The 12,367-nt window shown below is 40.8% G+C and overlaps 1 protein-coding gene across 1 annotated transcript; it reads right to left on the bottom strand.

The window, feature by feature from the left end:
* Window positions 1-5,255: 5,255 nt before the first annotated feature.
* On the bottom strand, window positions 5,256-8,389 carry LOC119298685 (receptor-like protein EIX2). Its single transcript, XM_037575984.1, has one exon. It carries the CDS (start codon window positions 8,387-8,389, stop codon window positions 5,420-5,422), a length of 2,970 nt encoding a protein of 989 aa, XP_037431881.1. The 3' UTR covers window positions 5,256-5,419.
* Window positions 8,390-12,367: the final 3,978 nt, after the last annotated feature.

The following is a 12,367-nucleotide window of genomic DNA, read 5'->3' as shown; positions in this document are numbered from 1 at the left end:
TCATACTCCCTCCGTCCGAAAAAGCTTGTCCCTCAAATGGATGTATCTATCACCAAATTAGTGCTAGATACATCCATTTGAGAGACAAGCTTGGGACAAGCTTTTTCGGACGGAGGCAGTATTAATGTACCTGAGATGCATACATACGTGTAATGCAGGGAGTTTGGTCCGTCCAGTGTCAGTCCATGAAGGACTTGAACTGCAAGCAGGCAACGCACATGAATGTAGTACATGTGTGCGTTCACTGTCAATGGAAGTTCTTATATATATATATATATATATATATTTACTAATTGAAAGCACCATACGAGGCTACACGTTAATTCTAGAGAAACAACAATAATAACCGTAGGATTTTTGAATATACGACTAGGATTAAAAGAAATCTAGATGTTTCACATAAGAGTCCTATAAGGTTACGCAATAAAAACGGGTCCATCCGCAAGTCAATAGAAAAAATATGTCCTAGACATGTTGCGGCCAGCCACCAAGTAAAATCAATAAAAAGAAGACCCCCGTACCAACACGTTTTCTAGCCAACATCTTTCACGCACATCGTAAGTTTCAGGTAAACAGATATTTGATGCATGCACATGTTGGTTTTAGCTTGCTAGATCGATTCATCCCAGGAGGTATACACGTACAAGTGCAAGCTAACCTAAGGAAGCTAGCACACAGGCAATCCATCGTTGTATTTCGTGTTCGTTCAGAGAAGTCGCCAAGACGTTCCGCCTATATCGAGCCGATTGTAGCCAGCTGAAGCAAGATCATGTATGTACGCCTACACGGCTGCAGACGTACGTACGTAGTTATGTACTGCACGTAGATAAAATCAATCAAGCAGTCTGCCTGCCTGCCTGTTGTACTTTAGAGTGTTAGCGATATGGAACCGTATAATAAATCTGATGCATGTGATATATTTTTTTGCAAATATTTTACATGTTTATAGGAGGGTCTTATCCAAGGCGGAGTTGGGGATCTGCATGGGTATATGTACAAGATTCAGTCACAATACAGGATGTATGCGTACAAGTGATACATACTGTGTTCTCAAAAAAATACGTACGTGTTTTTTTTCACAAACAATAGAGTTAACTCGGACTACCACGCAAAAAGAGATTTAATATGGAACATAAAAAACAAAGAGTTATAGGAAACACCCTTGAAAAAAGAAAGTTAATTTTTTACTCTGTTTAGGATATAATACAGTGCATGGTTTTGTCAGTTATTTTCGGTTTTGTCCCTTGACCGCAACTTCTTCTCACCTAGATGATGTGAGGTTCTGCAAAAGTCTGTGATTGTAGGCAAAACGCAAAAAGATAAACATTAAAGTTATGCATGGTCATGTAACCTACTTCGGTACTTCTACTTTTAAGGGTATTTTAGCTTCACCTATCCCACAAAAAAACTTAGGGTATATATTTCCCTAATAAATTTTTGAAGTACACAATTTGCGGACTAAAATTTTCTAACTCTAGTTATGACCTATATAATTCAAAAAATATTTCCGAAACCCTTTTGTATTGGTTTTTTTCAAATAATTCATATAAACGACATTGTAATCTTAACCCGTATTGCATTAGAATATTTTAAATTGTTATTTCTCAGGCACTGAGCAATTGTTATTTCTAAGTCCAAAAAGTTGCTGCATAAAAAAGAGAGTAAATGATGTGTGACATCTATGTGCACATCTCAAAGAGAGTAAATGATTTTAAAGTTTTGTAACCATCTAATTTTTGTAAATAAAGAATCAACACTTCTGATAATTTACTAATGGATAAGAATTTATATATTGACTAAACAATGTACACTCGCAACCATTTATAATACTTCATGCCTTAGGAGAAGGGTACTGACTTAAACTACTCTGGAAGGACATAACTATTTTTTATTACCGGACAACAAAAAACAATCCCAATTATCTCAAATTGATAAAGGTAACTGAGACAAAATTTACAGCTGCAAAAATTGTGTCGTTTTACCAAAATATCAATCAGGTTGTACCTTTCTATTTTTCAATCATGTATCATTTTTGCCAGTATTGTTTCCACCATTATGTACTGTACATGCATCAATTTATACATTGACACTAATTATGGTTGTGCATTCGTTGAAAGGCTAAACAATGTGACCGTGATTTTAAAAAGTACACTTATAATTAGAAATTATAAATGCTATTCGACATTTATTATTTTTCCAAAGTATATTAAACACCGTGTTTTTGGACACAAGTCCCTAGCCCGTGCAGCTGCACGGGTTGATGACTAGTTGACATAATTAACATGCATGGAGTAGCTGTTGTACTCTAACACTGTATGACAAGTCTCCAACTTTGATATATTTTCTCTTCCGGTCCATTCTACTACGGATCGAGCATTTGGCCTCCTATTATTGACTGCGCGCAGTCCGTATATAGGGAGTATAAAGACGAAACCTCATAGCAGACTACCACTGCAACCCTTTCTCCTCTCCTGCATTACTGCAATTTAAATTCTACTCCCTCCATTCCTAAATATAATTCTTTATAAAGATTTCAATATGAACTACATACAAATGTATATAGACATAGTTTAAAGTGTAGATTCACTCATTTTGCTCCGTATGTAGTTCATATTGAAATGTCTAGAAAGACTTATATTTAGGAACGGAGGGACTAGTACGAGTTTACAATATGTCTATAGGTATAAATGGGTAGATTCCGTTCATTAACTACATTAGTAACATGGACTATATGTTCGTGCTCTGAAACTGTGAACTAACACTACTGTTTCATTACAAATAAATTTCTTGTGGAGTCTGACGAATGAGTCAATTGCAAGAAACCACCACATTTGCGGCTTAGTTTGCAGGAAACCACCAACTCGTTAATCCGTGCAGAAAACACCAAAAAATCTGTTAGGTCGTTGCAAAAAGCACTGATCGGATGATTTAGCCCGTTTAATCACTTTTTTACAAGTGGGGCCAGATTGTAAGGAATTGACTTAGCAAAAAAAAACACATACACCCTAGATCTAAAAAACAAAAGCAATCAGACCCCCAACCTGCCCCCACACGCACGCGCCGGCCAGCGCCTCGGCACTTTTTTGGGGCATTTTTTTGGACCCGTGAAGATTTTCGTCCCGTTTCGAAGTTTCACATTTTTGCGCCATTTCGAAAGGGTATTGCCCATGGATTTCGGTGTTTCGGGGCATTTACTGGAGCTCTGGGGATTTTTATCTCATTTTAAAGTTTTACGTTTTTTAGCCACATTTCAAAGGATATGTAGCCCACAGATTTTGGTGTTTCGGGGCATTTGTTGACCGGTGAGCTATTTTGTCCCATTTCAAAGTTTCAAGTTTTTGAGCCATTTCCAAATGGCATTTCAAGTTTTTGGGCCGTTTCCGAAAGGTATAGCCCATGGATTTCGGTGTTCGAGAGCTTTTTTTTGGACCGGTGAGTATTTCATACCGTTCCAAAGTTTTACATTATGGGGCCATTTCCAAAGGGTAGCCCATGAATTTAGGTGCTCTAGAGCATGTTTTGGACTGACGAGGTTTTTCGCCATGTTTCGAAGTTTCACGTTTGTGCCCAATTTCTAAAGGGTATAGACCACATATTTCAGAGCTCCGAAGCATTTTTCGGACCGGCAAAGATTTTTGTCCCATTTCAAAGAAAAAATCGTTTTTGAACCCATGCGAATTTTCATTCACATTGGAATACGCACATTTTTGGGTCATTTCCAAAGGCTCTAGCCTTCGGATTTTGGTGTTTTAGGGCATTTTTTGGACCCGTGAGGATTTTTGGGTCGTTTCGAAAGGGTATAGCCCACGTATTTTGAAGCATTTTTTGGACTATTTTCAAAAGGTATACACCATGGATTTCGGTGATTTGGAGCATTTTTTGGACTGGCGAGGAGTTTTTTCCAATTTCAAAGTTTCGTGTTTTTGGGCTATATTTTCAAAGGGCATAGCCGAGGGATTTCAGTGTTTCGGGTATTTTTTAGGCCAATGAAAATTTTCATCCCGTTTTCAAGTTTCAATTTTTTTTGCCGTTTTCAAATGGTATAGTAGAAGGAATTCGATGTTTCGGGCATTTTTTTTAACAAGTAACGATTTTCGTCACGTTTTGAAGTATCAGGTTTTTGGAGGGATTGGAAATAAGAAGCCCACTATAGTGAAAATTATTCAGTGTCCCCTTTTGGAGTGATTGGAAATAGAGGAATTCGACATAGCAATGAGGTACCGTCATCTAGAACATGCATTTTGCTGGCTCTTTACTTTTAGGAAAAAGTGATCATATTCCTCTAAAGTAATGTATCTGCAGTTGTAGCGGCAACCTATGTTGGGTATGGAAGTTATCGGTGGCTCTGGCAACCTTAGTGTCTGACTAACTTTTAAGGACATCGTTTATAAATGCTTGGGCTTCTGGAAACGCCTCCCATCTGAGCTATGCCACATGATCGCTGAACCGAGCGCATCACCCACCGATGAGTAGCGGCGGTGAGAACGAGGCGGCGGATGATCGGAGTGAGGCTTGACTGATGCATCGCTTTGTCTCAATTTCCATGGTCATATTTTGGTGCTTTTGTAAGATGTGTCGAGATAATTCATAGCTAGCATGTTGGCTGTTTGAGTCAAGTTCTGCTTGTACTATCGCATTCTGAAGTATTGTGTGCCACGCCCCTGACTTGTTAAGGAATAGGAGGACGGCCACCGCAGCCCACCTGTATGCCACGCCCCTAATTATGCTGCCATGGCGCTAGTTAGCGTGACATGACTGCGACCAAAGTGAGCCCAAATCAATAGTTTTGTGACCAAAACCATTGGTGCATTCAACTCCTGATAGTTTTGGTAAAGCGTTGTAACCTCTTGAGAGAGGCCACGTGGAATTTATTCAAGGGGACCGATAACTCTGGTCAAGAGATTTACATTGTTACAACCGACTCATATCTCTAGATTAAGTTGGTTAAACTTAATAAACACCTAATCTAGATACGTGTAGGTTTATAAGACACCGTACACAAGTTACATGACTCTGGTTGGCACCATAACATCTACTGTAACAAGCACAACAAGCAAACTTTAACATTCAAAAAGTTTAGGGAAACGTCGTACCATACCGAGGGCGACGGGTGCGTGTTTATATAGCCAGGCGCTTAACTCTGGTATATGCGTACAGGTTGTTGAGATTACATACTTGGGAGACAAGGGATAGAGAAGAGATACAATTGGTTACATGAGATAAGTCTAAGTTAAACAACCAATGTATATCGTCTCACGAGTACAACCTATAATCTCCTCTGAGTACAGAACGTGTATGTTTAACAACGAGATACATTGACTTCACCTTACAGTGATGATATTCTCAATGAGAAAGCATGACACAGAAAATTAATATAATATTAAGTTCTGCATCCTCCTTATTTGTGTAGCTAAGTAGCTTAATTTTCGCCAATGTTTCTGGACCATTTGTGCCAAGTAACAACAGAGATGACATAGACCTTGTCAGATAACTTATCAAGTAACCTGAAATAAGTGTACCTCCATTTCTTCATGAACACAAGGCCACAAATTACCATCCAGAGGCCTACCACAAACCCCACAATCAGGCTAAACAAAATATCCATTTGAGATTGACCATCTTTATCCCATCTTACTGAATCTCCTTGAGTTGGTTCATCTCCAAGACATTGCTTTGGAAGGGGACGTCCACAAAGAGCAGGGTTGCCAATGTACATAGAAGCTGGATCATCTGTTTTAAGGGTATCTAGTTGACGCCCCAATGGTATTCTACCTGATAGACCATTATATGACAAGTTCATATAGCTCAATGATGTCAAATTTGATAAGCCCAGCGGAATTTCACCAGAAAGCTGGTTCTTTGAGAGATCAAGAGACTCGAGTGCTTGCAGATTTCCAATCTTGTATGGGATATTTCCGCTCAAGAAGTTTGATGACAAATTCAGGTTTATGAGTCCAACAAGAGAGCTAATATCTTCTGGGATTTGTCCAGTAAAACTGTTGCAGGATAAATCAATACTCATCAAATATACACTATTCTCCCTGTAGGCAAGCACTTGGCCTTTTATGACAACTGATAAACTATCCCCAGTCAGCCCCATATTGTCGTACGACGTCGCCCCAATATATTCTTCTGTGAAAGGATTGTTTTCTGGATCTACAGCTTCATTAATGGCAGTCAAAGCTTTGAAATTCACTAAACTTTGTGGAATATCCCCATAAAAGGTGTTATTAGCTAGGTCAAGGATGCGAAGAGCAAGAAGTCCGGTTATTTCAATTGGAACGTGACCTGAGAAGTTGTTCGATCTTAAGCGTAGCATGATCAAAGCTGCCATTCGATCACTAATCCATGCAGGTAGCTCTCCACTCAATTTATTTTGAGCTAGGTCGAGGAAAAGAAGATTTCGGCACCGTCGTAGGAGTGAAGGGAATCCACCTGAAAGACTATTGTTGCTTACAAGGAGAGTACGGACTTCCAAACCGAAATGGCTTGTGATTCTGACCCTTGAAATGTTGTTGCTTGTGTTATGCCATCGTCTCGTTTCTTTTCTGCCACAGTCGGGAAGTTGCCCTACAAGCTGATTGTTTGAAAGATCTAAGAGCCGCAGATTTGACCACTGACAAAATGACCTTGGAATAGCCCCAATTATACAGTTGGAAAAGAGAACGACAGCCTCTAAAGATGGAGCTTGTGAATTTGATGGCACAAACCCACTTAAACAATTTCTGGAGATGTCCAAGAATACAATTGTTCTTGGTAATTGTGGTACCAAACCAGTTAGATGATTTGACTGGAGAAAAAGTACTTCCATTGACATGAAGTCCAAATTAGGTGGCAGCTCACCACTAATTTGGTTAAATGAGACATTTAAAAACTGGGCATCCGAAAAGGTAGTCCAGAACCAATATGGGATCCTATCTGTGATACCTGCGTTTGAAATATCAAGAAGTACAATGCCTTTTTGCGATCGCAGCCATTTAGGGAACTGGGGGCCCAAATGACAAGATGCAAGCCTTGTCAATTGCAAGTTGAAGGGAGGTTCCCAGTCCGAACCCACGATGACTGCCAAACCATTATTATAAGACAAGTCAATTTGTTTTAAATTCGTCAGACCAGAAAAATGATCCTCAGATATCACACCAGTAAGTTTGTTAAACTTAAGGGACAAGTTGGTCAAATTTGTAAGTGTCCCAATCTCCACGGGCACAGAACCTCTCAAGTGGTTGAAACCAAGTTCAAGCGTGTTTAAGCTGGATAGGTTTACAAGTGATTGTAAAGTTGTCCCTGTGATGTTGGTCTCTCCCAAAGTCTGGACTTGCAGATTCTTAGAAGAACAATTTGGTAGCCTTTGAATTAGTTCTGATATGTCCCCATCAATGTTGTTCACTTTGAGGTCTAGATATCTCAAGTTACACACCTTTTTCAGAGTCGCCGGTATCATCCCTTTGATGTGGTTGAATGACAGGTCAAGGGTCTCTAATAAGGTCAAGTTTCCCAACTCGGGAGGAAAAGCTCCCCCTAATTCAGCACCGTATATGATTAGGCTTTTGAGGCTTGTTAAACCCCAAAGCCAATTCTTTACAGCTGGACTGTTTAAATGGTTGTTTGAGAGATCAAGTTCCTCAAGAAGCGTGAGGTTATGGAGTAGGAAAGACGTACTCCCACTATAATCATTAAGGCCACAATAATTGAGTTCCAACACAACCAGGTTCGGAAGCTTGTTTAGTGTGTGAACCCAGTCTACCGCTGCGCTAAGGTTCACACCGCCCATGTCGAGATGCTTGAGTGAGGGGAGACGGGCTAACCAAGAAATATCCATTGAGTATGTCATCATATCAGAGGTCCTACCACAGTTTATGTCAAGATACACGAGTTTGGATAGGTTGCCTAGCTGAGGAGGCAGTCTACCACTGAAATTCAAGGAAGATAGGTCAAGGTGTGTCAATCTCCGGAGGGAACCCATGAACTCTGGTATAGGCCTTCCATCTCCGAGAACCATGTTCCCGCTAAGGTTCAGATGCTTGAGATGGGGCAGAGCGAGCAGCGAAGAACTTATCTGGCCATGCAGCGAATGGTTACCAGGGAACCAAAAAGAAGCGTAATCTTGTTCGACGAATTCGTTGTGGAGGTCGAGCTTGACGACGTGGCCTGTCCGGCTGTGGCACCTCACGCCGCCCCATTGGCAGCAGTCGTGGCCATGATGCCACGAGCCGAGGAGGTTCGCCGGGTCGCTTGTGATGGCGGCCTTGAATGCGAGCAGCGCCGCCCTCTCTGCCGGGATGCAGCTCCCGTTTCCACTTCCAGCAGCGACGGCAGAGGCTGCTAGTGCTAGGGCTAGGGCTAGGATGATGAGCAGGTAGCTCGTGGAAGATGGTGGAGTTGTGGCCATTGCGATGTATGTTTCGCCTTCAGCACGCATGATTTTAAGAAGGCTTGTCGCCAGGTCGGACAAAAAATTAAAGGGATGTTTCCACTGGAGAGTAGCTGGGGATCGTTGCATGTCAGCGTCAACCCCTCGGTCGGTCGTCGCATGCTCAGCGTCTGCCGTGTTCATCACAGTCAAGGAGACTAAATTTAACCAACGAGACCACGACTTGTGGGTCGTCCCTAGTACAGTAGTCGTTAGGAAATAGAGTATGGATATGGACGGCAAAAGTAGAGCCTCTGTTGTCTCTTCTTGGCGTTTTTTCTGGTTATACTATTTTAGTAGTTTCTGCTGTTTGATCTGTGTGTTTTTCTTTTGATGAACTGGTGTTCAGGCTTTGATCAAGGAAATTTTTGCTTCTGCTGTTTGATCTTTCCTGGGACGTGTACAAGTAACTCAGGCTCTGTGTGCATTTATATACTGGATGTACGATGACGTGGATGATTACACGCTCGGTGAGGCCGACTGGCTGGCAGGATGGATGTTTATGCTCCTTTTGTTCGAGCGACTGGAGAGTGGTATCGTACCTGAACACAATGTCGCAGTGCTACCTGCAAAGATCGGAGACCAAGTCAATTTGGAGCATAACTGTTACAAGAGATTCGGGTAGTTTTTACGATCATTGTGCACCGAACAGTTGTGATAAAACTGATTCGGGTAGTTCTTTAAGTATCTGAACCATGTAATAACCTTGTAACAGTTCACGTGCCACATCGCACGCCTCCTATAAATAAATAACGCAGCTTATCATTGTATGATGAGTAGAAACGCTTGACCCATTGTTTTGCCTGGTACCGAGCTAACCTCGTCCGAGCCATCTTGAGATCGAATCTACCTCCAACCCAATTTACCCACCAGCAGTCGCCAGCTGGTGGGTAACTTTTTTTTTTACGTGGGTGAGGATTTGCGCCCCATTTCAAAGTTTCACTTTTTCGGCCATTTACAAAGTCTATAGCCCACCGATTTCGCTGTTTCAAGGCATTTTTGGACCTGTTAGGATTTTCATCCCTTTTCAAATATTCATGTTTTTAGGCCGTTTCAAAGGAGCACACGGATTTTGGTGTTTCAGGGCATTTTTTGGACCGGTGAGGATTTTCGCCCCGTTCCAAAGTTTTACGTTTTTCAGCCATTTTCAAAGGTTATAGACCACGGATTGCGCTGTTTCGGTGCATTTTTGTGGAGCGGTGAGGATTTTTGTCCCATTTTCAAAGTTTCACGTTTATTTGGCCGTTTCCAAAGGCTATAGCCCACGTATTTTGGTGTTCCTGAGCATTTTTTGGACTGCTGAGGACATTCGTCTCGTTTCGAAGTTTCCCGTTTTCCCGTTTCCAAAGGCTATATCCCATAGATTTGGGTGTTTCGGGTATTTTTTACGCCAGTGATGATTTGCGTCCCATTTCGAAGTTTCAGGATTGTCCGATGACGGCCTACTTGACGGGATTATGTTCGTCTCCGAATCCTAATCACGTATCGGGGGGTGGCCATTCGCAGAAACACCCGCTCGACACCGCCACCACCAGAGAGAGCGTTTGTAGGGTTTCTCCTCCCTGGAGAGACCTTACAGGGGCTCCTTCCACCATTTCCACCACCAAAACTCGAGGATTCTTTACCAACTCCATCAAGGCATCAAGGGAACATCTTCACCAACTCCACTGCTCCATCACCATCTCCACTCCATTCTCGTGTCTTGGATTGCAGTTTTATCACATAATTGATGTTGGAAACTTGTTTCTCTCTATGAATTGTTGGTGTATTTCCATGCTTGTGAAGATGCCTATAGTTGTTCGGAATTGTATTTAGATCTTTTCATAAATTTTGGAAAGAGGAACTTGGTTACCTGGTACAACAAAGGTTGCCAACTTCTGCAGAGTGACATCATACACATCATACGGCCATAATTGATAGAAGTCTATGTATGCTATGATATATCAAGTCTTCCTATTTCATAGAAGTAACTAAAAGATTGTTATGATAAAAAGAAGTCTACAGTTAGCTAATTGCAGAAGAGCATCTGTTTGGGTCTACAAAATAATGCAAGATGAGCCAGCATCTACTAGTTCGAAAGACGTGGCTAGAAGTTATATTGGTAAATCGTCCTATCTCAATAGTGCTTGTTGCAATACTATTATTTTTATTATTTTCCTATGTAAAATAATTGTTCTATTGTTGGTTAATGTAGAAATATGTTCATCATCGTGCTCACAACTTAGCATGTTGGATGAATTAGCAAGCCGCGGTCCTACTCTAGATCTTCCTAAATCAGCCCAACATACAAATGTTAGATAAATAAATTATTTTTTTGCAATGAATCAGCCTGAGAGCAACCTTATCCTGTACAATTATCCAAAGGTAGCACGTAATTACTAAAGAACTAGATTACTGTGGCTTGCAAAAAAAAGGAACCCGAGGCACCAGCCACGACCAACTTGTGCCCCATGACATATAAGAAATTATATTGCACAACATCCTATACTTTGATATCTAGCAAGGACAGATACCATACGACACCCAACTTAATTAATCTTACACAGTTTAAATACAGTAATATTCGCGTCAGGCCGGTAGCAGGTTACTGTTCTTGATTTGATCGATCATACTTATCGCTTAGTCTGCAATTGGCTGCACTTTACAGAGTGGTACCAACTAAGCGGAGACTTTGGACTATCTAGCCACCAATTGATGAAAAAGCAAGACCTCGTCACAACCAATATGGGTTGTACTCCCTCTGTAAACAAAAAGTAATATCTGCTTACAGAGGGAGTACTTTTTAAGGTGCAATTCGTGAGAAATAAAGAGCACTTGGTTGTTCAAAATAGATTGTCTAGTTAGGCCTAGTTTGCAATTAGCTATACCTTTAAAAGGGTGGGAGTAACAGCTAAGCAAAGACTTTGCACTATCTCTCAACCAATGGATGAAAGAGGAAGACCTCATCACAACCAAGACGAGGTGTAGTTTTTAAAGTGCAATTTCTTGGAAGAGGCCTAGAGTTATCCAAAATTACATTTTCTATTTAGCCTCACTTGGCCGCACTACTACCAATTACCCAATACCCCCAGCCTGCTCAAAGTTTTCATCAGCTAGGGACGATAGTACACATTTCACATCCTTATGGTCTGTTAGAAATATCCTATGGTTGTGTCAGGTTAGATTTTGCAATAATAGTTACTTTTGTTATGTCAAATCGCTGTTCTATTATTGGTTATCTATGGCAGAATCTTATTCATTATGCTTACACGTCAGAATGTTAGATTAGTTAGCTATTGTCATATTCTAGGTCTTCTTGGAATTATCCCAACATGCATATGTTTAAATAACTGATTTATACAGAGAAACAAATGTTAGAGCGGCCTTCTCCCATCCAATATGCAATGATCTTGAGATCGTGTTTTTTTTGCGAGGTATATATGATCATGAGATCGTTGTGCCTTGTAAAATGTTAGATCGCGAGATACCAGCCATACCCTAGCACGTCCCATGATAGATAAGTTACGAAATCATAAGTGTGTGTCATGATGTAGTTTTGACATCTAAGGCGGAATAATTTGTCGCTCATGGTTTACCATAGTAGTACAAACTAGGTTAGTCATGGTTTGTGGCAGGTTGTCATTCTTGATTCGATCGATCATATTAATTGTCTTGTTGTGCAATTGGCTACACTTATTTAAATAGTACTCCCTCAGATCCAAAAAAAGCGTCACGGCTTTAGTTCAAATTTGAACTAAAGCCACGACACTTTTTTTGGACTGGAGGGAGTACTATACTTAACCAAAGACTTTTGGGTATGACTCAACCAATGGATGAAAGAACCAAACTTCATCGCAAGTTCCACAACTCTGTATAGAGTTGTACTTTTCTAAAGGTGCAATTTCTTAGAAGATGCCAATAGTTGTTCGGAATCGTATTGCCTGGTCAGCCTGATCGGTCTCACACTGGTGGAAAAAA

Source organism: Triticum dicoccoides, chromosome 1B, assembly GCF_002162155.2.
Source record: "Triticum dicoccoides isolate Atlit2015 ecotype Zavitan chromosome 1B, WEW_v2.0, whole genome shotgun sequence".
NCBI lineage: Eukaryota > Viridiplantae > Streptophyta > Magnoliopsida > Poales > Poaceae > Triticum > Triticum dicoccoides.
This window is presented reverse-complemented; position numbering and strand designations above follow the sequence as displayed.